This window comes from Aspergillus versicolor (assembly GCF_001890125.1).
Source record: "Aspergillus versicolor CBS 583.65 unplaced genomic scaffold ASPVEscaffold_1, whole genome shotgun sequence".
Taxonomy (NCBI): domain Eukaryota; kingdom Fungi; phylum Ascomycota; class Eurotiomycetes; order Eurotiales; family Aspergillaceae; genus Aspergillus; species Aspergillus versicolor.
This window is the reverse complement of record NW_024467524.1, coordinates 1,914,770-1,939,393: the sequence shown is the minus strand read 5'-3', so window position 1 is coordinate 1,939,393 and position 24,624 is coordinate 1,914,770. Positions and strand designations below refer to the sequence as shown.

At 50.4% G+C, this 24,624-nt stretch overlaps 6 protein-coding genes across 6 annotated transcripts; 2 read left to right on the top strand and 4 right to left on the bottom strand.

Annotated features, from left to right (window-relative positions):
* Positions 1-5,509: 5,509 nt before the first annotated feature.
* Positions 5,510-5,866, bottom strand: ASPVEDRAFT_23524 (uncharacterized protein; the record flags this gene model as incomplete). The annotated part of the gene is made up of 1 exon (XM_040809554.1): positions 5,510-5,866. One exon carries the CDS (start codon positions 5,864-5,866, stop codon positions 5,510-5,512), a length of 357 nt encoding a protein of 118 aa, XP_040662280.1.
* Positions 5,867-8,046: 2,180 nt separating this feature from the next.
* On the top strand, positions 8,047-10,245 carry ASPVEDRAFT_122367 (DUF2457 domain-containing protein; the record flags this gene model as incomplete). Its single annotated transcript, XM_040805975.1, has 1 exon — positions 8,047-10,245. The coding sequence occupies one exon, from the start codon at positions 8,047-8,049 to the stop codon at positions 10,243-10,245; it is 2,199 nt and encodes a 732-aa protein (XP_040662279.1).
* A 707-nt stretch (positions 10,246-10,952) lies between these two features.
* sar1 (Arf family GTPase SAR1) lies at positions 10,953-12,074 on the top strand (the record flags this gene model as incomplete). The annotated part of the gene is made up of 6 exons (XM_040805673.1): positions 10,953-10,971; positions 11,166-11,269; positions 11,385-11,424; positions 11,498-11,563; positions 11,654-11,953; positions 12,034-12,074. 6 exons carry the CDS (start codon positions 10,953-10,955, stop codon positions 12,072-12,074), a joined length of 570 nt encoding a protein of 189 aa, XP_040662278.1.
* Positions 12,075-13,743: 1,669 nt separating this feature from the next.
* Positions 13,744-15,024, bottom strand: glcA (type 1 serine/threonine-protein phosphatase catalytic subunit GLC7; the record flags this gene model as incomplete). The annotated part of the gene is made up of 4 exons (XM_040805704.1): positions 13,744-13,839; positions 13,919-14,218; positions 14,379-14,780; positions 14,848-15,024. The coding sequence occupies 4 exons, from the start codon at positions 15,022-15,024 to the stop codon at positions 13,744-13,746; spliced, it is 975 nt and encodes a 324-aa protein (XP_040662277.1).
* A 2,213-nt stretch (positions 15,025-17,237) lies between these two features.
* ASPVEDRAFT_121886 (leucine-rich repeat domain-containing protein) lies at positions 17,238-19,756 on the bottom strand (the record flags this gene model as incomplete). Its single annotated transcript, XM_040805924.1, has 2 exons — positions 17,238-19,619; positions 19,715-19,756. The coding sequence occupies 2 exons, from the start codon at positions 19,754-19,756 to the stop codon at positions 17,238-17,240; spliced, it is 2,424 nt and encodes an 807-aa protein (XP_040662276.1).
* Positions 19,757-21,676: 1,920 nt separating this feature from the next.
* Positions 21,677-22,602, bottom strand: ASPVEDRAFT_35885 (uncharacterized protein). Its single transcript, XM_040811092.1, has 2 exons — positions 22,499-22,602; positions 21,677-22,442 (listed from the first exon to the last, which is right to left on the bottom strand). The coding sequence occupies exon 2, from the start codon at positions 22,230-22,232 to the stop codon at positions 21,966-21,968; it is 267 nt and encodes an 88-aa protein (XP_040662275.1). The 5' UTR covers positions 22,233-22,442; positions 22,499-22,602; the 3' UTR covers positions 21,677-21,965.
* Positions 22,603-24,624: the final 2,022 nt, after the last annotated feature.

Below are 24,624 nucleotides of genomic sequence, written 5' to 3'. Positions count from 1 at the left end.
AGTGGGCGGAGTTGCGAAGAATAGCGCGGGTAAAAAACTGGTGCCTTCACTCGACGGGATGCGAACGACAAAACGAAGGAGCCAGTCGAATAGACGAAGTGAGTACCCGGAACGAAGTCGAGTCACATCGGCAGTTGACGGGTCCTTGTTGTCGGGCTGCGTGACTGTTGGTGGCAGCTGGTTGGTTCGGTACAGATGACATCATCGGATTGAGACGGTGAGCGAGTGATGGAGGCGATGATACCATGTGTCATGCCCAGCCAGGCGGCCCAAGTACACCGTAATAGTGGGATTCCGGGCGCGGAAATTGGTGGTACTTCTAGGCGATCTGATTGATTGTTTCTTTTTGTGTAAGGCTGGAAATTCGGTGATCATCCTCGGTCTCCAGTCATAGTTGTTGTCATACTCAGTCCACTATCAGTTTCGGTGGCCACAGTTGTCGCAATACAGAGTAAGTAAGAGCAAGTAAGTAATGCGCTTTCGAAAAGCGCGCATTTACGGTAAGTATCCGATTACCATTAGCATACTGTTACCTTATATCATATTGTTTCTCCAAATCCTGGTCGGAAAATGCCCGGCCAAGCTGGCCAAGGGCCTGGTACTGTTGGAGTACGTAAACCGTCCCGCCTGCATGTATTCATACTCCGTCAAAGTAGGGTTGGCATGACTCAATCCCGTCCCTCGTTGGGTAGATACCCGCGGCTGGTGTGCATTTTCGTGCTATTTCTCGGGTAAATTCGAATATTGGCAGACAAGCAGGCAGGCTCTTGTTTTGGCGTGCTGCACCTCGTCCCGTTACCCCAAGATTCTCTTGTGCACATGCCCGGCTGATCGATCGGGCGTAGACGGTACGGTGGTACGTAAATCTGGTTGTAATTTGTAGTGTAAACAAGGGTATGAACTTAATACTTGCCCTGCCGGTCGGATGCTGGTGTATGGCATATGACATATAGGGCTCTCGGGTTATAGCCGTTGAACATGCGAGATCTCAGGAACGTTTCAGCCCCCCTATACTGTTTGACATGGCGGACTCGGCACAAAGTGATTTAATACGTAGTATTGGAGGGTAGTTCCGATGGGCTGTGATGTGATGGAGAAGGCGTTAGTTAGGGTTGTATGTAATATATGGGATTGGATGCTCATTGTTGTTTCAACACATATATTCCTAGGGAATTCTAGAAGCGCCGTTGTATTGTTTCATCCGCTTGATTGACTCGTGCTTCGGTCTGATAGATGGCCTCGATTTCGTCACGCTCGCTGCCATTGTCGCAGGTAGATACCAATTGTAGGCCAGACCTTCAATCTTGTTTGCTAGGCCGTGTCATTATTGCGACAAATGGAGTTTCAACTGGTGTACCAGGCGCTCTGTGCTTACTGGTTAACAAGCTACTGAAAGTAATGAATTAAGTAGCAAGGCTTTATTAATTGCTTACATTGGATATCAATAGACGTATATTTTGATTATTGAAGATGATATTCCAGGTTTAGGGCATTCGAAACGAGACTGAGTACAGAGTATCCAACCGTTTGGTCACAAGACCTAATTGGTTGATCTTGACAACAGAGGAAACAACAGGGTTTCTCCCCAAGAAGTCGAATTAAGCATATGGAAATTGAATATCGATGGGTGTAGGACAGCTTCCTGACCCCTTATCCTGGGCTCTTGTGGGGATACAGTGTCTGCTAGCTGATGTAACGATCCATCGACTGACCGGGACCTACCGTATAGTTTAATCTGCTATATATCGATTGGACGAGCAGGTGATGCTGTCTTGTGCCCCGCTCCTTACTGTGCGTACACCATACCCTCGCAGTCACCGTTCATTCACGGCAAGTTCACATTATTATCGAAGTCTAGGTCGTCGTCACGGCATACCACGCCAAGACCTCTGGCTCGTCAATCATCATGACTTATCTCAGGCTCTGCTGAGAATTCGTCAACGTGTTATTGAACAAAAATAGCCCAGATAAGAAAAACCAGGGGGACTGGTCAGGGGTCCTGCAAGGATCATCAGTCAACATCGAAAGTGGCAATTGTAGAAGCTTGGCATAGTTCCATCTCGCGCCGAGCGCACCATCTATATCTTTTTTGGGTTATTGAATCTTATTAGCTACTATCCTGGAGCCTGGGACTTGATCGCTGTTACAACACCAAGAATTCGGCCGTCTGACAGCGTATGACCGGTGGGTGGCTTGGACGAGAAGGGCGGAGAGCGCCAAGAGGGGATTGCGAACCAGCCACGTCGATCCTGTTTGACCTGAGCAAGGGAAGATTCTTCGGAGTTGCCTGGGTAAAGCGATGGCCATAGCACCAAGTCTGGTTTTGAAAGTTTGTCCCACGGGCAGGTACCCCGACCAGGCGAGTAGGTACGGACGGCATTCGGGACCCTGGATTTCGAGATGTGCCATCAACTACTCAGTCTCCCGTGGATCTGGGGCCGAAAGAACCGAAGCTATGAGGATTACTGACCCGCACCAAATCGATAGAACGGCCTTATTTCTGGAGATTGGCGGACCCGCCATAGCCCATCGTGAAATCTTTACTCAAGACTTGGCAGGCGAGGATCGGAATTCAGGCTCCCCTGCCGCTGAACAAAATGAACAGGATGAACAGTCGCCGAGAGTCCAAGACGCAGTCAGCGAACATTGTATCGCCAAGACTGTTTCGATAGTGTTTATGCACCATTAAGGGTAGATGATCGACGGCGATCTGCCGCCAACAGCTGCGACAAGAACGCATCATTTCTTCATAAGGATTCCGAGAAAACTGATAATATTGGGCTGCCAGCTTGGCAAATTTTGCTTCTCGACATCCTCAAGGCTCATTTTCGCTCAAATTCCATGAAACGCCGCGCGAACATTGCGCTGAGTGATTTCAAGTAGCTCTTGGCACCGCGCTTGGCGTGTATTTTGTGGACTGTGAGCTTGGGTAACATTGAACAGGCAAGGAGGGTGGAAAGTCCGCATTGAAACCACTTCTCCGTCCGATCAGAAAGAGGCCAGCGGACATCCTGTCGTGAGCCCGGAGTATCTTGGCCACTTCAGGTTGACATCAGCATCAACATCAGCGTCACCATCGCCATTGCCGGAGGCAGTAATCGGTCGTCATCGTCATCGAGGCGCAGTTACAGTCGCAATCCCCCTGCCGACAGCCACCAGTCACGGATTCCTATCTTCTTGGCATAGAATCACGGATGCGCCGTTGCACAGGCAAGGTCACATACTCAATTAACTGCCGAGATACTCCTTTCTTCACCAGGGCATTGCCAAGCACTGTTGTGGTATGAAACACTGTGCTTGCCTGGAACTGGCGGGAGCAAGGGGTAGGTGAGGTGACAGAGTTTAAAAGGGATGCCACTTCAAGAGGAACACTCCAATTAGACGCCTAGCCTGCCTTGGATACAGAGGCGCATACTGAATGCCCTTGGCACATATCTTGGCGGAGATCTTGGCTGTATCACCGATCGGCCTCCTGAGTTGTGCTCTGTAGATCATGAGATCAACTGTATGCGCGCAACTTGCTCTCCAGCATTCCAACAATCACGATGGTGTCACTGCCACGGTCTGGAACTGCCTGCGCATACTCCTGTATTCTCACAAACTCCAATGCACGCATACTTGGTGGATTTCAGCGAAGGTTCTGTGAGGAGCATACCCTTGTTGGTGGATGATTACGATTGTATAGACCGGGTGGAAATTCCGCTTCTCTTACTCCATAAGCATAAACCAGACAAGAATGGCGAACGCAAGGATCAGGGCGGGCTGGGCAGTTCGGCTGTGTTACACAGCAGAAAGCTCTCCCAGCAATATTTCTCCGCGTTTTGTGACAGACAGTATCAGGTATGGTATTCTCAATACCGCCGGTAGCTCTTAGTGTCGCTGTCCCCGGTAATCGGGGCATGAACAAGGGTGTTTGTTTGATCGTTCTCCAGTGAAACAGGTAAAATAGAGGCGCATATTCTGAGGCGGCAACCGCGCGTATTCGTGCCTCAGCCCAAAATCGAAGAGGCTAAATTGTACTGCAACCGAGGATGAGGTCGAGTCCGCCTGCGCGGCAGTTTGGACGGATTTTCGACGATTTCAATGGGGTGATGCGACAATGAGGGGTAGAGGTAGCCTTCTTTCGCTGTCTGTTTCCGTGTCTCTTCGCTTTGTTTCTGAGCCAACCCAAGCGCATGGGTCAAAGACGCAGCTCGAAGGTACCGAAGTTTCTATGTTCCAGAGATAGAAGTGTCACTTGTCGCTGGCTTACCGCTTTGGGAGGATCCTGCAGCCGAACAAGAGACCAACGCAAATCCAAGAGAGCGAGCGCTGTCCCGTGCACTGTGGGGATCTGCCCCCAAAATGCCTCATACAAACCTCGTCCATCACAACAAGTCCCCGCCACCAATCAGAGTACAAAGTCCCATCATCACCTCAAGTCACTTGAGATAGACTTGGATCATCTGCATTGATTTTCATGGTGGTTCTTGCATGCTTGTTGCTAACGGTGGGTGATCAATTCGACGAGAGCTGTGGATGAGGACACTGCGACTTCGTGCCGAACTGGAGCCCAGTCTACGTACCAGCACGTTGGCTGTTGATGCCCTGGTCGTCTCCAAATTTAGCTAACCAGCCCCTCCAAGAGCGACAATTCATAGCCTCCACCCAAACATTAAAGTGTTGGTTTTATGCATCGGCCCCATCAAAAGACGGGAGGAAGGGGTGCTCTCGGAGCCTTGGAGTGCTCGTCTTGATGGTATTCGTTGCCCGCTTCGCGTTAGGCAATCTTGCGGTGACAAATCGATCCTGTCATCCTACGAGAGCCCGAGACGATGACGGAGAAATTTTGACTTGGGCAAGAGTACGTGCTCCTCGGAACCACATGGCTGGCGCCTCTTTTTTCGGAACCGCCTCATGCATAGCATAGTCGTATTATCCTGGACAAGCTTACTCGAAGGAATAATGAGAGTGCGGAGAACGACTTTGTGTGAAACATTGATGACATCCAGGAATGTTTTCCCATAGTCACAGATATAGAGCGGACGTTGACATGCCCTTGATATCGGAGTATTAATGCCCAGCAATATATTGTCCGCACGTTTCACTCTCGCATCATTCGAAGTAAAGCTGGGTGCCGGCTCGTAACTGATTCTAATTCCGGCTGGCAGGATTGCTTGATATTATTAACTGAATCTTGATTGCTGGGAAGGCGAGAAAAACAAATCTGCCAGGCCGAATGAGATCGCTTCTACTGGGATCATGGTGGAGGAATCCCTGAACCTCAAGAAGCTTGGCCAGGGATTCAGAGATCACAGGCGCGCGAAAGCTGTCGATGTCGGTGAGCTTGCTGCTGCTTGATGGCACCCCGCTTTCTTTCTCTCTTTCTTTCTTTTTTTGGAGCGATGCCTTGACCGATCATCGGGGGTTCTGAATCAAGATTCAAGGCTGAAGGCTTCAAGAGTCAAGGCTGCATCTGTTTGGCTTTACTCCGAATCTTGCATCTGGTGTGGGGGTAATTCCTGCTGCTTCAGGCTTGCCGGTCAGAAGAGCTCCAGTGTGATCTTCGTTGGGCGCTGCTGCCACGAAGCTTCGCCGCTGTCGGCGTGCTGAGAGTTGGAGTCTTGACTGCGAGATCGTGCATCGATGAGGTAGGTGGACATTGATGTAACCAGAGTGCGATCGAGGAGACGAAGCGAAATAAGGAGTTGAACCACGTTGAGCGTCTGTCAATCGTCGCATCGGTGGTTGCTTCTGAATCCATGGCTCTCAGACTGCAAGCCTGGTTCCATCGTGTGCCGTGTCGGGTCGTATTGGCACCGTCATTTTTCCGTGCAATTGTTTCAGCAGGGCTGGATGGACTCGACGGCGTCACGAGCTGAGACATGGTAGCAGCGGTGAGCCGTGGCCATAGCGAGCCCTGCACTTTAGCAGTCCATGCTATCGCGAACAGTGAATGCTGAACACTACCAAGTACGACTCCTACAAGGGGCTCATGTATAGAACAGTGGCAACAGCCAGCGTACCTCAAATTTACGTCAAAGCTACCATATCCGGCTTAGTCCCAAGAGCTGGGCTCCTGCTGGAAGGGGCAAGCTCAGCAGGCGGAAGTGGACGGCAACCAATACAAAGCGCTCTTATTAATATTGAGCGAGAGTAACTCAGCGATAGAGGGGTTTGCTATCAGTTAATAGCAATTTCGAGTGAGGGGCCTGAGGTGAAGCGCGCAGAGCGCCGTGTTTTGCGAACCACACGATGGTCTCCATCGTTTGGAGACTCGCTGGTTTGGAATGGACACTGGGTGGATGGAGAGCCCCAGCTATACCTGATTCTTCTGTAGGTACATTCCCCACCGCCGTCCCAGGCACAGTTCGCCCTTTGACTTTGCCCTTTAACTGTATGAATGTCCATGTTTCTCGATCGCCATCGGGGATTGAAAATACTCATGGCAAGAGTCACATTCAATGAGCCTTATGCGGAGAAGTCGGAGAAAGGCGTGAAGAGAGTCAGCCTCGAGGCCGTCCAGTTCTCGTCGGATCTGGATGCCGGGTAGGCTGTAATGTAATTACGTGCAGGTGACTTGAGCGGTTGAAAATCATCTAGCGGGTTAGCCTCGTATGGACTGGAGACAGCGCACGGATGGCAACAACGGCACCAGCTCGTGCCGCCTTTTCGATGCCTTCTGTTGTCTTGTCGTGGGGGGCAAACTTGGAGAAGCACAGTCCATGCGCGGAGATGCTTCGTTTTTTTAATTGGCACCCAGATCTGTGTAACATTCCTCAGCATCGAAGTTCGAGAAACCCGTTTGCTGTTTGACAGGGACGGTCCGGACGGAGACAGACTTCGAGAAGACCCCTTCAACAGCCGAGAAGAATGCTCGCGACCGAATCAGTTTCAAATTCGACAAAGTGTTTCCTTGTTGGGAACCGTGACAGATTATTCCACACTTTCTTCACCCAAGAGCGCCCGCCGAGGAGGTGTGTCTGTCTTGGTGACTGAAATAATCCCTCATAGTAAAAGAGATTTTCGGGAGTGGCCGTGGTGACTTGGTCAGAGAACCACTGGCAGCCTTGTTCTCGGCAGATGATCCTGAAAGAACTTCATTCCCAAAGCACCCCATTATGAGCGATTCCGCGATATTTCTTTCTTCCAGCTTCTGCCCTTGATCCCTGTTTCATCCAGACCCTCGCCAAAACTCGAGACAGACTTGACAGACGCGCAGGGTCAGGAACCGATTGAGAGCAGCAAATGCATGCATCGTTTGGGTTTGGCTCAAGCCAGTGGGGCTTGGCCTGCTGGTTGGCGGGGCTGATTGGACCAAGCGCCCTGTGGTAATATTCAGTACCAATCAATACCAAGATTACTCGCAGGGATCGGAGGTCTTGGTGGCGGTCGGGTGTGTCATTCATCTGTGATAATACGGCGGCGCTGATTACGGCGTCCTGACCAACTTACCATACCATTGAAAATCAGAAATAATAATGGAATTCCAGAATGAAGAATTATTTTTTTTAATTTAGTTTTTTTAATTTTTAATTTTTAGCTTTGCATAACCCACACCACCACGACCCCCTCTGTCCCTCGTCGCCGTCCCTTATTACTTTTTTCCGATCTGCCTGTCTGCATTCCTTCTTCCTCTCTCCATCGAACCCGATCTTCTTCACCCTGCCAACTCACCACTCTGCTTTTCAGTCTCACAAGGCGCGTCTTCTTCTGGCGCTCCTGGAGCTGCCATCCTTTGAAGAAGGCGTGAATTCCTTTTGGTCTTGGCTGCAGCCACCCTGCCTATCTGCGACCTGCCTTTTCTCATATTTCACCTATACCTCCCTCCACTATGTGTTTTATATTATGATCCCTCTCGTCCTCTTTCGGGCCTAACTTTCTGTCTACCTTCCGCTCGATCACTGTTGATCGATCTCGAGAGCTACTGTACTGTCGTTCTTCCATTGCCGCCCTGCCTACTCGCCGCCGAGTGATTATTGCCTACCATCCATAACCCGACACACCGATCTCAACTTGACTTTGCTTTCGCTACCTCTCGATGATCGCCCCTCAACCTCGGAAACGATGGTACACTTCCTCCGCGGCGAACGACCCTTCTCATCGGTGCATCACCTCTTCAAAATGTTTCTTTCATCACACCAGTCCAAGCACACGGACGAGGCGAACGACGTGACTGAGGATATGGACGAACCCCCAGATCACCGATTCCTTGATACATCCCCGACCATGGACGATGGCGTCGTTTACGTCAAATCCCCAGCCAGCATGACTGATCGAAAGGAATCCCTCCTGACGCGTGCTCTCAAGAGCAGCCCTGTTGGCAGCCCTACCGACCAACCTACCTCCTCCCATGAACACACATTCTACCGTCAATATTCGTACGGCAACATCAGCGGCATCTCAACTGCTGAGTTGACAAGTGATGGTGGCTTAACAAGCCCGTCATTATCTCACACTTCGAGTCCGCCACTACCCTCTCAGATGCCCACTAGACCTCCCCTGGTGACCCACAACAGCGGCAAAGAAGCTGGTGCTGGTGGTACTGGTGAGTCTGCCATTGAAGCAAATCTTGGGCGTAAGAGATGCATTAGCTTTGCGTGTGGGCGAAAAACGGAAGAGCCGAAGCCACAGGTGCAACTGAAGCCACAGGTGCAAACGCCACGCAGGGAGCCTCTCGCCAAAGACAATGAGCCGACCCCAACCGAGCCAAAACGGAAGACAACACTCACGTTTGCGTGCCCTGCGAGAGATCCAGGGTCCAAGCGAGAACGATCTCCCATTCAGGGAAGTTCTCTACGGAATCGCCCTCGTGGATCTCCTGCTCCCTTCGCACGCAAGGCGTCCCCAGAACAGAAACATCCTCCGACAATCGCCATTCCCCATATGCAGAAACCCGTACCCCGGGAGCTCAAGGTGCCCTCTGACCAGCGAGGAGTCCCAATGAAAGGGTTGGGAAAATTCGAAGACTCGGAGGCGACACGATTCCACGAGTTTGGAAGTTCCTTCGAAGAGGACGCGGAGTGGGTTAACAGAGCCGCCGACTACAAAGAGAAAATCACTTTGAGCGACTGCATGAGGAAGGAGAATGCCATCAGGAAGCTTGCTGAGGAGGCGGAAGAAGAGGCCTTGGACGAAGACGACGATGACGCCGATCTTCCGGACGACTCTTCCACCTTGCATGACTTCTCATCCGACGAGGATGATGGAAACGAGTCGGACAACGAAGCCGGCTTCGCGGATTCCGACGACAGCGACGGGGCGTCCGAGTACGAATTTTGGGCGCCCGGTAGTACGACCGCTGCCACCAGTCCTCTCGAACCTCCACGCTTTGCCTTCAGCCGAAGGGACTCAGCAATGTCTTTTGACTCGGTGACTGAAGACCACCCACGTCCAAACTGGCCTCCGGCCCTCGCTGGAAAGAGTGCTGGTCGGCCAATCAAGATCCCCAGAATGCGTCCTGGAACTCCCGATTTGCCTGACAGCACAGATTTTGTATGTGGAACACTGGATGAGGACCGACCGTTGGAAGCCGCCTACAAATCTTGCCTCGAGCAGCGTCGTCTTTCCAAACAAGTTGTTATTCCCCAGGACATCGACCCGAGCTTTCCTACTTCCGACATCGAAGATGACGATGCTGAGGAAGATGAGGTAAACGCCTCTGTCCCTGATGACGGACCTCGCGGACGATCTGGAGGCGAACAATCTCAGAAACCTTCCCCCCACCCTTCGCCGAAACGGATGGTTTCACCGCCGCCTCGTCGACACGGTAAAGCGTCTCCCAAGCGTCTCCGCTCGCCGCCTCCTCCCATAAAGATCAGATCATCTGCAAGACTTGAGAGCTCGCAGATCGGAGCACCCACTTTGAAGCATGGTCTAAACATCAGCGAGTTGGTCCAGCGCCCCACGCTGACTCGGACAAAGTCTTTGCCTCGCACACCCAACCCGTTCTTTGCCACGGAGGGCTCCCACCGGTGGTCTGGCATTCTCCCTATCCAAGAGTCGCATGAGCGTGATTCTTCGCGCACTCGTGATACTTACACCCGAGGACCTGTCGATATTGTCGAGGGTCTTGAAAAGAAGCGCCAGAAGAGAAAAGAAAAGTTCTGGCGTCAGCACTGCCGCAAAGCTGCCAAGGAGCAGATTCAACGGCGGCCCGTCCCCGGAAAAGGCGCTGAACGCATGAAGGAGCTTGGCCTCGAAGTTGCTGAGCGGACGAGAGCCTTTGGCGTCGGCGAAAGAACACAGCTTGTCCTGTCTGTTTAGACACCACCCTCTTCGGGTTGGGAGAGAGAATCATTCACTACTTCTTGTATATACTTGGATGTCTCTTCCCACGAGTGTCCTGCTACCCTGCATCTGTTAACGTGTCCCACGTCTTTCTTTACCTTTTCTTTACCCTTTTTGGCTTTGGGAAGGTCACTGTCTCTGCATTTACAGGACGATCGCTTTTTTTCTTTCTTTTCTCTATACATATTATGCCCGTTCTTTTCATTTTTACCTCTACCGCCTTTAGTGTATGAATTTCTGTCTTCGGGAGCTTGATGGTTTTTTTCTTCTTTTTTGCATTGAGGCGGTTCATACGGAGTAGTATACCCCTTGCGTTGGCTTTGAGACTGTAGAACCTGGGTGCATAGCTGGAAGGCTGATTCAAGAGAAAAAGAAATAAATCAAATTAACAATCTACATTGAACCGATTTTTGAGTGACAAATCAAGAAATACCTAGCCAGTAGAGTAGACTCTTGAGCTTGTGAATGCCGAAAGAAGTGATTGAGCAGCCGCGGCTGGGTCGGGTTAAGCGCTCGGTTAAGCGCCAAAGCAAGCGACCAGTCACTTCAACGTCACTTGGCCGGCCACCGCAATCTTCTTCTTTTCGCTTGCTAGCCCAAGCACGGACGACTATAAACCGCAATCTCCCATCCAATTTTGCATACCGCAGGTCTCTCGGACGAACATTTGATCTGTTTCCAGCATGTGGATCATCAACTGGTGTAAGCAGCTGCTTGTTTTTTTGTCACCTTTTATCTGGGTCCCCTCCTTCATGTCGAAACCTGGCCTGACCTCAGCCCTTTCCTCAACTGCGAACGCTCCCCATTTGTCTTTATTTTGACTTCCCGCTCCCCGCTCTCTGCACTGCGCTGGTTTATACTGGATGACTGATCGTCTGATGTCTTTTTTGAAATAGTTTACGACGTCCTGGCGTCCCTTGGTCTGCTTAACAAACATGCCAAGCTCCTGTTCCTGGGTCTCGACAATGCCGGGAAAACGACCCTCTTGCACATGCTGAAGGTATGTTGAGTACCCAAGAATCAATATGAAATACTGCCAGTGGAGGAATTAAATTCTACATTGAGAGAATCATGGAAGAGAGCCGGAAGCTGACGGAGATGGAACTATCTATTAGAACGACCGCGTTGCGATCCTTTCTCCCACCGCCCACCCGAGTACGTTATTTTAACTTGAATCAGAGCTGGGAAGATATTGTGGCTACGTGGATACTAACTTGAACCTGTGCAGCATCCGAGGAACTTGTGATCGGAAACAACCGATTCACCACTTTTGACCTTGGTGGTCACCAGCAGGGTGAGTCCTGTCCCCACAGTCATACCACCCCCGCCCCGATTCGATCGGCGGGATATTAATAACGCTTTTCTAATTCGTATAATTATATAGCCCGCCGCCTCTGGAGGGACTACTTCCCCGAAGTTAGCGGAATTGTCTTCCTCGTCGACGCCAAGGACCACGAGCGATTCCCCGAGTCCAAGGTCGAGCTCGATTCCCTCCTCGCCATCGAGGAGCTGTCCAAGGTCCCCTTCCTGGTCCTCGGAAACAAGATTGACCACCCCGATGCTGTGAGCGAGGACGAGCTTCGACACCAGCTTGGTTTGTACCAGACAACGGGTAAGGGCAAGGTGCCCCTTGAGGGGATCCGGCCCATCGAAGTGTTCATGTGCAGTGTTGTTATGAGACAAGGTGAGTCCGGACACATGTTTCTTATCTCCACGTTTGTCCATGACCGTAGCGAAAGGCGCTAACATTCACCCTCTATCTAGGATACGGCGAGGGTATCAGGTGGTTGTCTCAATATGTCTAAACCATCTGCCTATCCATAATCCCGTAAAGTCGTCTTCTCCCTCCCCGTCATACCACGCATGGCCGTCGGAGACCCACATATATCCCGTCACCATGGACACTCATACCCAACTGCCAAACAAACCCCTTCCAACTACTTCCCACCCTCGGGATACCCCCGTCAATCTTATATCTCATGAATCGCCCCGCGAAATGAATGGACTAGTTACAACAATCCATACATGTCTTGTCCTTTCTATTCCGTTCCGGTTCCGGTTTCTATCGTGGACATCAATCAATACATTCCAATGAATTCAATTTAGCCAGCCAGCTGCTTCTCCTGCTTCTGCTCATCTACTTATAGCCTTATGCTCACGCCAAAACTAAAATACGAGACTCGGTCTCCCTATCTAATCTAACTAGTCTTCTGGAATCGTTGATCCTTGACTGCCTGACGTGATTCTGACGTACGAGCACGTGGTCCGATGGCCTAGTCTAGTCAAGCTAGGGTCTTGTGATCATTAGCGAGTTGTATATATTGTAAACAATGTAGACCTAATTATGGAGTTATATCCCATTACTTGTCATCTACTTACTACTGACTAATTTATCCACTCATACAGCAAATCTAGGCTGCTTCAGCTGTTGCATCTACCCGCCAAGGCTAGATACTCAATTGAATTATCGGATCGGATCTAGAAAACCAATTCGTAATTGAAACAAGGTTATTATACTATACGCTAAAGCAATGGGCTTCGGTCTAGAATGGCCTATCTAGTGTAGTGTGCTGCGCTGAGCCGGGTAATATGAATCGAGAATTCACCTCACCTAGTAGTCTAACTTTATATTTGGTCTAGAATCCAGGTAGAGACGAGTCGAAGGAATCTCGAATGGAATATCAGACGGATGGAAAGAGGTAACAGCAGTAGTATGTAAATGATTTTCTTCGTCTCTTGTGGTGTCGTGCGAGAAATTACCCGAAGTGGACGGACTGATAAGTTAGGAGGTGGAGGGGTTGGTTGAGTTGGTGCGTATTGCGTATTGGTGGGGGGAAATAGAGGATTGAGCGTGGTATAAAATCTTGGTACACATTCCAAAGACACGAGACAGTGTGTCGTTTGCTTGCTTATCTGTTTGGCATTACACTCACAGGAGGATTTTAGAAAGCGGGAAGATAAAAAAAAGGCGAAAAACATAGACGACACAAAGAGTAGCAGAAATAACACGGATGAGAAGAACACCAGATGCAGCCGTCGCTTTCCCTCCCTTCTGCCAAACGAATTTCAGACAAACGAGAGGTAAATGGGATCGAGGAGAATAACGAGAAAGATGTTGAAAATAAACAGAAGGCGAGTAAGGTTAAAAGAAAAAAAATTCGAGAGTTAGGAAATGGAGATAAACCACCAATCCCTATTGGGAGCACAAGTACCTTCCGTATAGAAATAGAATAGGATCGGCGCGCGGATAATCAAGTCGAAGTCGCTGGAGGGGATGCGGGGAGGAAATTGTGACGATTCTCTGCATGTCGTATAAGTTATCTCGGGAGGTTGGAAAAATTCGTTACTTCCGATCGTCTAGCGCAAAGGACATCGATGCCATGGGATGCTGAGTCTCTCGTGTACCGACATAACGTGGATATATGACGTTTCTATCTCCGCCCGAACCTGCTGCACATGGAAAAGCTCGTATGCTTACTTCTTCTTTTGTTTTCGCGGAGGAGTGATGGGTCGGCCTGAGCTCATTGCCCCGTAAACGTACTTTTGTTTCTTCTCTGCTGGTTTCAAAATCTGAAGAAGGAATTAGCCATCGAGTCCACCAGTGCAGTTTTTTTTTTTTTTTTTTTTGGAATTGTTAAAAAGAACGTACCTGGAAAGAGCACAATAAACTCTCGTCTACACTCATCATTGCACCAGCATTATCGAACTCTCCACAGTAGTTTGGAGCACTGAATAGTGTGACTAATTGTCTCTTTGAAAAGAATTCGTAACCATCTTCAACGACTTGGTGTGCACGGCATATCAGATCCATATCATGCTTCTGTAGGAATCGCGATACGACATCTGGCCCGAACGTAAAGGAAACACCTCGATCATTCTCGCTCCAGCCGGTTATATCTTTGTCAGGATCGGACCACAGGAGGTCACAGAGGAGACCGCAGTCGGGAATCTATAGCAGTCAGCAAATCAAAGCCTTGAGCTTTGTGGAGCCCGGCAGAGTATTGACTAGACGTATCAAAGGTGAAGACCCGACTGACACGGGATTCTCTTTATCTGACCGGTGGGAGGCCCAAGGGACGGGGTATGGGTAAACAGAATCTGAAACTTACATCAGTGGGACGCATGACACGGCGAATCTGTTCCATGGAGTTAAGGTCAGGGCTCAGACCACCGTGCATGGTGAATATCTTCTCATCAATGATAGCGGCGATAGGTAGGCAGTTAAAGCAGTCTGTGAAAGTCTTCCATAGTTTAATATTATACCTCCGCTTGCACTCGTCGTAGAAACCGTAGATACGGTTGATGGACGCGCACTCGTGGTTTCCACGTAGGATGAAGAAGTTTTCGGGGTATTTGATCTTGTAGGCAAGGAGAAGACATATTGTCTCAAGTGATTGCTTTCCACGGTCAACGTAGTCTCCGAGGAAGAGGTAGTTGGCCTCTGGTGGGAAGCCGCCGTATTCAAAAAGACGCAAAAGATCGTAGTATTGACCGTGGATATCACCGCAAATCTATTGGAGTTACTCTGTTAGCCCTCAGGTCAAGCGTAGAACCCGGGTGGGTGTAAAGAGCATTTACCTTGATAGGTGCCTCCAACTCAAGCAGGATAGGCTGGGAGATGAAAATTTCCCGCGCCTTTGTGCAAAGATAGCGGATTTCCGATTCCAAAAGTTGGACTTGCTTTCCAGGTCGGCTGCCCCTCACCTCCAGCAGTCTGTCAATGATAGAATCCAGATCCACGTCCTGATCGGCCATGGCGTGTTAAGTAGCGAGGGAGGAAAGCGACCAAAAGCGATGAGAAAAAAAGAAAAGAAAAAAGAACAGAGAAAGGTAATTAAACAGGCGTCCGGCGACGAGAAAAGAAGGGAGGTAAGAAAGGTGGCTTGAGTAGTCGGTTCAGTGTACGATGGATGACGCGGCGCCTATGGACTGTCAGAGCGAGGACGAAATGTTAGAAACGGCTTTTAACAATCCAACAATGGCGGAGGGGTAAGGATATAAAGGTAGGCCAAGTAGACGCGTGCTCGATGCGCCCAAAAAAAAGATCGAAGTTTTTGAGGGAAGGTAGCGATAGGAGAAGGAGGGGGGGGGCAACGAAATTTGCTTACCAAACAGGATCTGGTGTAGTCGAGGTCGAGAGGGCGGCAGGAGGCCCTTTGGCCTTGGAGAAGGGAGGAGGGGAGGGTTGGAGAGGTCGAGGACTGTGTGAGATGCGATAAGTCGAGAGCCCAGTTGATGAAAAGCGCGTGGAGAGGAACAAGTTGATGCGGCTCCGGAACGGCTAGGTTGAAGAGGTTGAAAGGACTCGGTCGGTCGTGGGGGAAGGGAGCAAAAAGCGGTACGAAGCAAGGGAAAGATTTGTGTTGCCGGGAATAGGGGAAAGCGACGTGAGGTGAAGTCAAGCAGAGATGTCCAGAAGACTGAGATTCGTGCAGCGATGCTTGAAGAGGGAAGGCTCCTGAGGCAATCTTCTATCGGCAAGACGCTGGTGGCGCGAGTGGAGGAAACAAGTACAGCAAGTGGAAGGGGATGGAGGATGGGCAATCAAGGGATCGGTGTTTGCCGACCCAGAAATAACGAGCAGTTGCACGGGCAGGCAGTTCTGAGCAGCAGAAGATGTCAGGGATGGGAGGATGGAGGAGGAGAAGATTCAAGCTCACCAGAAAAGCGACCGAAGCAAGATACGAGTAGAGTTGGCCAGTCTGGTTGGAGGAGACTTGGATCTTGCTGCGCGGTGGACGAAATGATTTCAGCTGAGGAAATCTCGAAAAACCTGCCGCCGCCAGGAAAACAACAAACCGCGCAGTCGTATTGCATTACCGCTCGATTACCCGTCGGGGGCTGTCGGCGTGGCCATTGGCTGAGGCGAAAGGCGGTCAGCCACCATCCCGGTTCTATAAATAATGTACGCGTATCGACTCGTCAAAATTACAATCAATATCTGCTCAACAACAACTGTGGCCAACCATGGTTGGGTTTCCGACTCTACTCCGCTTCTACGTTCTCTTATCAAGGGCCATGAAAAACACTGGATACTATCACAATTGGAATTCATACTAGTATTCACGATGCTGGGCCAACTGCAAGGAGCGCACTCACCTGGGTATCCGCCAGCTTCGACTACAGCTACTCCTTACTCTCCAGTTTGTAGATGCCGCAGCGGACTTCGCGCATTGCATTCAACTAGTTGCAAACTCAACAGCTCGCCCGGATAGACGCTGAAGCCGGCTCATCATAACATCCCATGCCCATTAATTCCGAAATTCGTCACGAGACTTTGCCGGGAACCGAAAGCGTGAAAGACAAAAAATCCGCCCAGAACAACAAAAAGTTATACAATCCTGCAACAATAGCTCAAATCAATGGCATCTCGGCATGCATCAGATCCTCGTCACGTAATCATTAGATGGGGATGGAAGGAAACAAAACAAACCAGGCAAGTCGAGGTATACCGATCCCGAAAGTTCAGCGAACAGGCAGGAGTCTCAAGAAAAACAAAAAAACACAAATCGTCCCAAGAACGCCGTAGACTCCGATAGTCCTTTGCCAATAAAATACAAGCACTCTAAAATGAGGCCTCACACAACGGCTCTCACAGTCAGTGGAGTGGAGGGTGCCGTATATAGTAAAGTGAAGAGAGGCCGCTCTGAAGAAGTCAAATCGATAGGTTGGGGAAGGGGGGTATGGTGTAAGGAAAAGAACATTAAATGGTTCAGACATCCAGCCCACGATCTCGAGAGATCACATAAACGCCATGAACAATGCGGTTCAACAAGCCATTGCGGTCCATGTTTCGATATAGTCGATCATTGCAGAAACGAAACCGCCGCATAGCTTGAGAACGAGTCAAAGCAGAAAGAGAACTTTTGTCTAAAGATTTCTCCGCTGATTGGCGGTTCATGGTCCGATCCATCAATCAGAAGAAGGTAGAGGCGAAACCAAACACTAAAACGGCGAATGGTATCGCTTTATGTAATAGGATGACAAGCGCTCACGAGAGGTTGGCTGTTAGCTCTTGTCAGGGACTCGGGAGACAGTCGAGTCGATTCGCTTATGTTTGTACCTGTGCGTGGAACAGCGACGTTCATTTGCGGCTGGTTCCAGGCGTGGTTTTGCAGAGCCGCGAGAAAGGTACTGCCGAGCTCCTGCTGGAGGGCAGCGAATTGGTGTTTCTGGAAATCCGCATCCATACCCCACTCGAAACCCTGCAGCGTGTGTTGCAGAGCGAGTATGTCGTTTCCCGGGGTATCAGAGATATCTTGGTTTCTGTTGGCCGCTCCCGTGCTTGGGAGGTTAAGGGATCCGGCCTGAGGACCACCATCAGATTTCCATTGATTGTCGGAAGGCGACGAAAGGGACGGATCAACAGGTAACTGGAGATCTTGAGTAGGAAGAACGGAAGGTACCACCGCACCTGTTTCTCTATCACCATCAACGGAGACTGCCCCCGACGGATCAACAATTCGTCTCCGGTGGCTCTTTTTCTTCCGGGTAGATCCGACCACATTATCGTTGGCCAGATGCTCTATCCGCGCGACGTCCACATCTTGCCCAGACTGAGTAATTGAACCTCCCACCGCAGGGAGAATGGAAGACTTGCTGACAAGCGTCGAGTTATCTGCGGCTGTAGATCGAATGACCGGAATAACATCCGGTTCCGCAGCTCTCTCGACAAGCTGTTTTCGTTCGCTATACCCAGGACCGGATCCATCAATGATAATGTCTTCTGAGTAACCAGGAGTACGGCGGAACAAGTTGAAGATGACAACACGGTAGTTGGAATGTGTCTTCACGAAAGGATTTCCGGAGACCCAGATCTCCCGTATTTCAGGGAGACTTGTCAGCCGCGCAATCTCCGTGGGGTCAGAGAGTTTGTTATCTCGGAGATCTAACCGTTCCAGAGACAGCAGTCTTTCAATTCCCGCGAGTGAGCGGAGACGATTTGCTCTCAGGTTAAGAGCAGTGATGGCGGGAAGCGGGTTGCGAGACAGCGAATGAAGAGAATCTATCATGCAGTTGGAAAGGTTCAAAGCCCTCAAGGCTATTAATGAGGCTAGACTGTCGGGAACGTCAGTGAAGAGGTTCGTTGACAGATCCAGGGAGTGTAGAGTGTTGGCAACCGGAGTTAAGCCGGCCGCAGAGACAGAAGTGAGAGAGTTGTCAGCGAGTCCCAAATGGCGAAGGAACCGCCATTTGGATGATGGGAGGACGTTGACTAGCAGGTTTGAGGAACTTCCAGTACGATAACCCGAGTTTTCACTTGAATTAGAGCTTCCTGATCCAGTGCGCCGTATTCGCGAGGAATGGGTTCTGCTATGACGGTATGTAGATTGCTTCGAGCCGCCTGGGCGCGAAGGGGAGAGACTTCCAGATCGTGGACGTTGTTTAGCTCCCTCGGACGCTAGCCTTATCATAGATGCTGCCTGCGGGCTAGTACTGGAGCCAAGTGCGGTGTCCGCTACTGGAGATCCAGGGGCTGAGAGGGAGCTACTGAGTTCATGCCTACTGACCGGCTGGGCGTTGGTGTTTCCACTCCATCCTAGCACAGGTGAGCTCTGATGTTTTGAGGACCGGCGGCGGCGTTTGTCAATGTCATCTAACACGATGCCTGTCAACAACTCCGCAGGATCTTCAATGTTTGCCCTCTTCAAGGTCAAGGTTCGCAGTTGTTCCGAGAGTCGGTCCCAGCCGTAGAACGAACGGTAGTCTATATCAATGATTTCTAGCGCGCTCAAGTTTTTGAAGGAGTGAAGAGGAACGGCGGTGTCAAAGGGAAATTCTTCGTAACCACGGATCAGGCGGGCACGGCGGTCAGGGGCTAAACGTAGACAGGGGATCTTTGTGAAGGCTGAGTATAGGTATTTGATATCCACTTCTAAGGCCGCCTTGGCCCTTTCGGATTTGGAGGAAGAGTCTTTGGATCCCAATCCGAATGAAGACCAGAGCGAACTCATACCAGACATGACACTACGAACACTAGACACAGAGTGAATCGAGTCTCTGTCACCCTTTGACCTTTGAGGCTTGTTCAGGAACGACACGTAGGACTGCGATACGTCGGTATGTATGTTCTCCAGTCTAACATTCATTGGACCCACGGCAATGGAAATGTCCTCGAAGCGGGAGAGAAGGTAGAAGAGGTGATGAGGGGTGAGGGTAAGCTTCGCAGGCTTGACACTCTGCGAAGTGAATTTTAGGGCCCCGAAGGACAAGGCCGAGGCGAGGGTGGATGAGGTCGAACCCGAAGACGAGCCCGACTGTGTAGTTTGCCCATTTTTAGTGGGTTGGCGCTTTAGCTGGAGAGCGTTCGCAAGCGCCTTCTCATGGGTTCGCACAAAGCTGGCGAGGTTCTATTAAAGTGTCTTAGTTAGCAGGCCGAACAAAAGGCAGCGCGGTATTCTGCCACAGACTCGGAGCTGGACGAATTGGTCCCGGAAATGCTGACCTTGATGAAAAGCTGTCCATCGGTAGTGTCCAGCTTCTCCATTACGGTAAAGAAAAACTTGTATATAGCCTCACAAGACACGGGTCGAGTCAGGTGAACTCTGGAGGACAACGCTCAAGCACTCGTACGGTAAAACCAGGGCGACATCTTGTTGACAAGCAACGTTGGGTTTAAAAAGGACGCGAACTAATCTGAATAGGCAGGTCGATCAGTATTATTGTTCATATGATAAAAACAAAGAAGACAGGTGCAAGGAAAGTAATAATAATGGGAGGCAGAGGTTGGATACGAGCAGAATGGGGTTATTTGAGGCTCTCGAGGCTCAGGGGAGTGTGTGACAAATAAACAAAGGCCGGGCGAGTTCCAAAGACACTGCGACAACAACAATCCAATGGCATTTGGTACCATACCTGTAAGGTCGCAGAGAACGGAAAGAAGGAAGGAAAGAAAGAAAGGAAGAAAGAAACGAAGCAGGTCCTCTCTATTGAAGGTGGAAGAAGGGTGTCGCCTGGACCAACCCGAAATGAACGAGGCGTGTTGAAGCCGCGAAGTGAAAAGGAGAAGGCCAGAGAAGGGAAGGGAGAGGAAAAAAAGGACCGGGGCAGCTAGTAATATGCAAGTCGAGAGAGTGGCGCCTGGTAGCGCAGCGGAATGATGAGGATGCTTGGGAGGGAGGGGTGGATAAGGATGAGCACCGGAGCAGCGAGCAATCAGCTGAGAGGAGGAGGGGCGCTATCAGGACTGTCACTGTACTATCAACGCCCAGGATAAGCGGCCGATGACAGACTAAGACGCCTAGCTGCTCTTGGGAATGAGGTACGGAGAAACGAGGAGACGAGACGATTAAACGAGGCGCTGGGGAGGAAAAAGAAAAGAGAGTAGAGTTACAGTGGAGAACAGAGGGATACGAGACCGTTCTGACAGACTTACCTGTTGATGTTTTTTTATTTTTCTCGAGGAAGCAGAGTTTGACTTGGGTTGACTTGAGATGCACAAGTCAAGGGGCCGAGGGCAGATCAGCTCAAGAAGTATTTATTATCAGGATTCAGGTCAGATCTTGACAAGATGAGGCCCATAAATTCCGAGTCCCACGGGCCTACAAGGTCGTTATCGCCATTCCACTCAGTCGTATCGTACGGTACGGTGGAGCCCGACATACATCAAATGCTTCTGTCTGCTGCGAGGAGTTGCCCCATTGCGACGGCTGCGCTCTTCTGGTTCTCATTCTTTTCTCGGTCGTGCAATGAAACAATTGGCACTTCTCCAAGGCAGTAACCAGGTGGCAACCATGGCGAAGGACCGGAGAATTGGTAAGAATTTGAGCTTGTCAACAAAGAGTCATTCCTGTGCCGTGCCGCCCGTATCAAAGCAGTCCGTGTCCGGCTAGCGGGGTTGCTTGATCGTCCCGCCTACACGACCTACAGAGAGTACACTTTACTCCGTACGTCGACGTGCTGCTGCATGTCTTGGTGAGCACGCAAGCAAAATTCGAACATCCCTTTCTAAACCTTGGTACGCTGCTTCAAATATTTGGAAGTTTCAGGGCAGGTGTTGACATTTGGAACTCACTCTTCGCCTGCCACCTGGACCGCGGTGGAGCGTTGACTTCGGGACGCTTGAGGCGGCCATCCCGAGCGCTGCTTGCTTGCTACGGAGCATGCGTCGAGTCATTGGCCTCATCTTCAAGACTGAGGGGGTTATTATTACAATTACAGATGCGAAATGTGTCCTCATTGCTGGATCCTCAGCGGCGCCAAACTTTTTGGTCACAGCCACCGATAGAGGCGTCAGTCGGCCCGGTCATGGGGAGAGCCGGCCTGATTGGGTGGTGGGGTATTATTGTCCAACGTGCAGCTGATAGACTGCAGATTGCGTCCGCCTAGCACTAGGTGGGAATCGCTCGCCCAGCAGCGGGCCTAGTGTCGTCCGCTGGGTGACCCCGAGCGCCTCCGTCTGCATGTGCATCGGGCGAATCACAGCTTTGTTTCCAACACCTGCATCGCGCTTTTCCTTGAGCGGCTCCAGGAGAAGGACTTGCTGCATCAAAGGGAAATAACCACCCAGGTTCCGTCTTTCGATGCACCAACAAGCTGTCGCAAGCGATGCGCCTCAGAATGACCATACATAAGCCCGGCGCGTCGCTTTCGGTCGGGAGAAAGACGTTGCAGCGCGATCGGTGCCAAGAGCTGAGAGCGTTTATTTGGTTCTTCTACCTGTAACGGCTCTGCTTCTGATACTCCCACGGTTCACCTCAAAGACAAAACGCACCGTTGACTCGAGCGCCTGCATTCCGGGTGACGCCAATGTTTTCCAGTTCCCATCCCTCTGAGAGCATCACTACCGAGAAAGGCAATATCGGGAGGCTCAAGTGGGGAACATTGGCCCTCTTCAGTTTTGATAAAGAGAGACGATCGCAGGTAGCGGATGACCATCGCGGGGCTCCTTGAGAAACCAAGATGAGTCCGCCGAGCACCTGCATCACTGAGGAGGTTTGATTCATGACAAGCGTCAAGGCCATCAATCATGTTGATTGCAACTAAAGTCTCCGGAACCGGCGACGCGATACTATATTAGCAAGTCACACCGCTTCCGCTCTCGCGCCGTCACACCACATTCTTTTTTAGCTTTCCTCCCCCTCCTCCTAAAACCGATCTCCCTGATATCCCCATTGATTCGATGGCGGTTCCATGGTCCAAACTCCAAACCCACCCTTCTTCATTTCCACATACTTTATTGTCCTGATGATCAGCGCTGTTTTTGTAGAACCGCCGGATTGGTTCATACTTCGGCGGAACTATGGCTCTGACAAGCCTCGTTGGCGAGCATGCCGTTCTTTGATGAACGTGACAGACAACCTCACCGACACCGAGCAGAGACGGAAAGAATTTCAAAGAAAGGTAAGAAAAACAGGGATTTAGTTTCAAACTTTCAAAAGGCATGCAAGACCTGTCGAAAGCCTTCATGAAGTACGGAGTCGGCCAACTGTCCATGGAGGTCTCAAACTAATATACTCCTTACTTCTCTGCCGTCAAGGGATAATGGCCGAGTGCCCGCCTCCAGCGTCTGATATTCTCCGATAATTCACCAACATGAGTACGTAAAATCCCCTCGGAGGTGTTGCGACTTGCGAAGGAAAAGAAAATTCTACGAACACGTTCCCGTCTGTGACCCCGCCCTCACCGACCTTCTACCTGATATGTACGACTGGCATGGAGAAGCGATAGACTTGGTCCGTGCAAGCGCAAGGAAGAAGGATCCGTCCTCATCAGTTTGTGGGGAGTTTGATATGTAGCCATCGAAGGTCAATTCCTTTCAGCCTTTTTACCGCTTCTACTTTCAAACGAGCTCTGATCATTGGGTTGTCCGAGTCGAATGGCCTGACTGGTTGGCCTTGGTCCTCCAACCAAGTCATCACTATGGCCATCGCTGTCGACCGCATTGAAGGGTGGCCCATCCACTCGCGACTGATAACTATCCGATCCCTGCACCTGATACCAAACCAAGACTTTTAGCACATCCTATTTTGGGATAGCCCAAGATGCATTCAATCCTCGAAAATCTGCGATCAGTGTTCAATCTAAATGGCGAGTCTTCCTGATAGATCGGCATCATGACTGGAGATGACAAGCCCCGCCAATTTTCGCTTGACGGCCCTTCACTATTTCTGTAGAACTAACAGAGAAGCGACAGTGATACTTATGCACCTGATGGATCCGCAATGGTCCCATTTCCATCTTCGTCCTGCTTAAAGACGGGCGATGTTGCTATTTTGAGTAGCATATTATGGCTTTAGTGCAAGCGTAAACTGATGGTTCACAGACGGAGGGGCCTGGACATTAGAGTGGTGGGTGGCCTCGAGAAACCTCCGATCGAGGATATTATAACCGTCGGTTGAAAAACCCTTGATGGCGTTCGCGTCAGCGTCTGTGCACCGTTTCTTTCAGACCGAGTCGCAATCCCAAGCTTCAGCCGTTCACGTTGTTGGTGGCGGACCTTATTCCCTGTGTGACCCGAGCATCTGAAAATACGAGAGGCTAAGCTGAGCATCAGGGATGGACGAGCTCTTCAGATTGTCACTTCCTTCAAATGTCAGGGTTGCGGGGTATCCCTGTAAAGACGTCGTGCCACCGGCTTCAATCGTTTGATAAGTCGCTCGTTTTGCCTTTGATTGACTTGACCGTCTTTTCCATCGTGAGACCAACAGTTCCAACGCGGTGGTGATTGGACGAAGAGCAGAAAACAGACTAGCGAAGCCAAAGGGACAAATGATTTGCAGCTAGAGATTGTGGAGGTGGCCCTGAATGCTGTGAACCGAGGACTGCAACCCGCCTCTGTTACTCTGCTCCTCTGAGCATCTGAAGGACCGCCAATCGCTCTCGGCGACTGACGACTGGCGACTGGCAACGCTTGCTATTATGATGCAATTTCGCTGGCCTGTAGAAAAAAAAAAAAGGAATGCGATGCTTAGAAGGTATTTGCTTTTCTTCTCTTCGCTCTGTACTCCTTCGCTCCTAGCTTCAATCAACCACTGCATATACACTATAACAAAACAACAACATTCCCCAGACAACCGTGATTGAAACGTCAACCCCGCGATTGAAGAATGTAGATAGAGTTCCTAGTATGGACACCACGGACGTCGGTCCCTCCCCTTTTTAATCTTGCGCGGTAGCCGCACTGTTTCATCATCCCTTCTGAATCTTGGGACTGATTAACGTTCAACATGGCTAATTATTACTAACTACCGTACCGCCACTCCATTCTTCATAATATTGTTAGCATCATCGGATACATCTGACTCTACAATTTTCGCTGAATCCAGAGAGGGGTGATTGCCAAAAGCAGTGGCCTGCATGCCAATCCAAGTCAATCCATGCCCGTCGGCTCCGATTGAAACAAAAACGCCACAC

Excerpts from the sequence above, each read along its gene's own strand:
- ASPVEDRAFT_35885 (XM_040811092.1), bottom strand. The coding sequence starts at position 22,232 with ATGGCCTTGACGCTTGTCATGAATCAAACCTCCTCAGTGATGCAGGTG.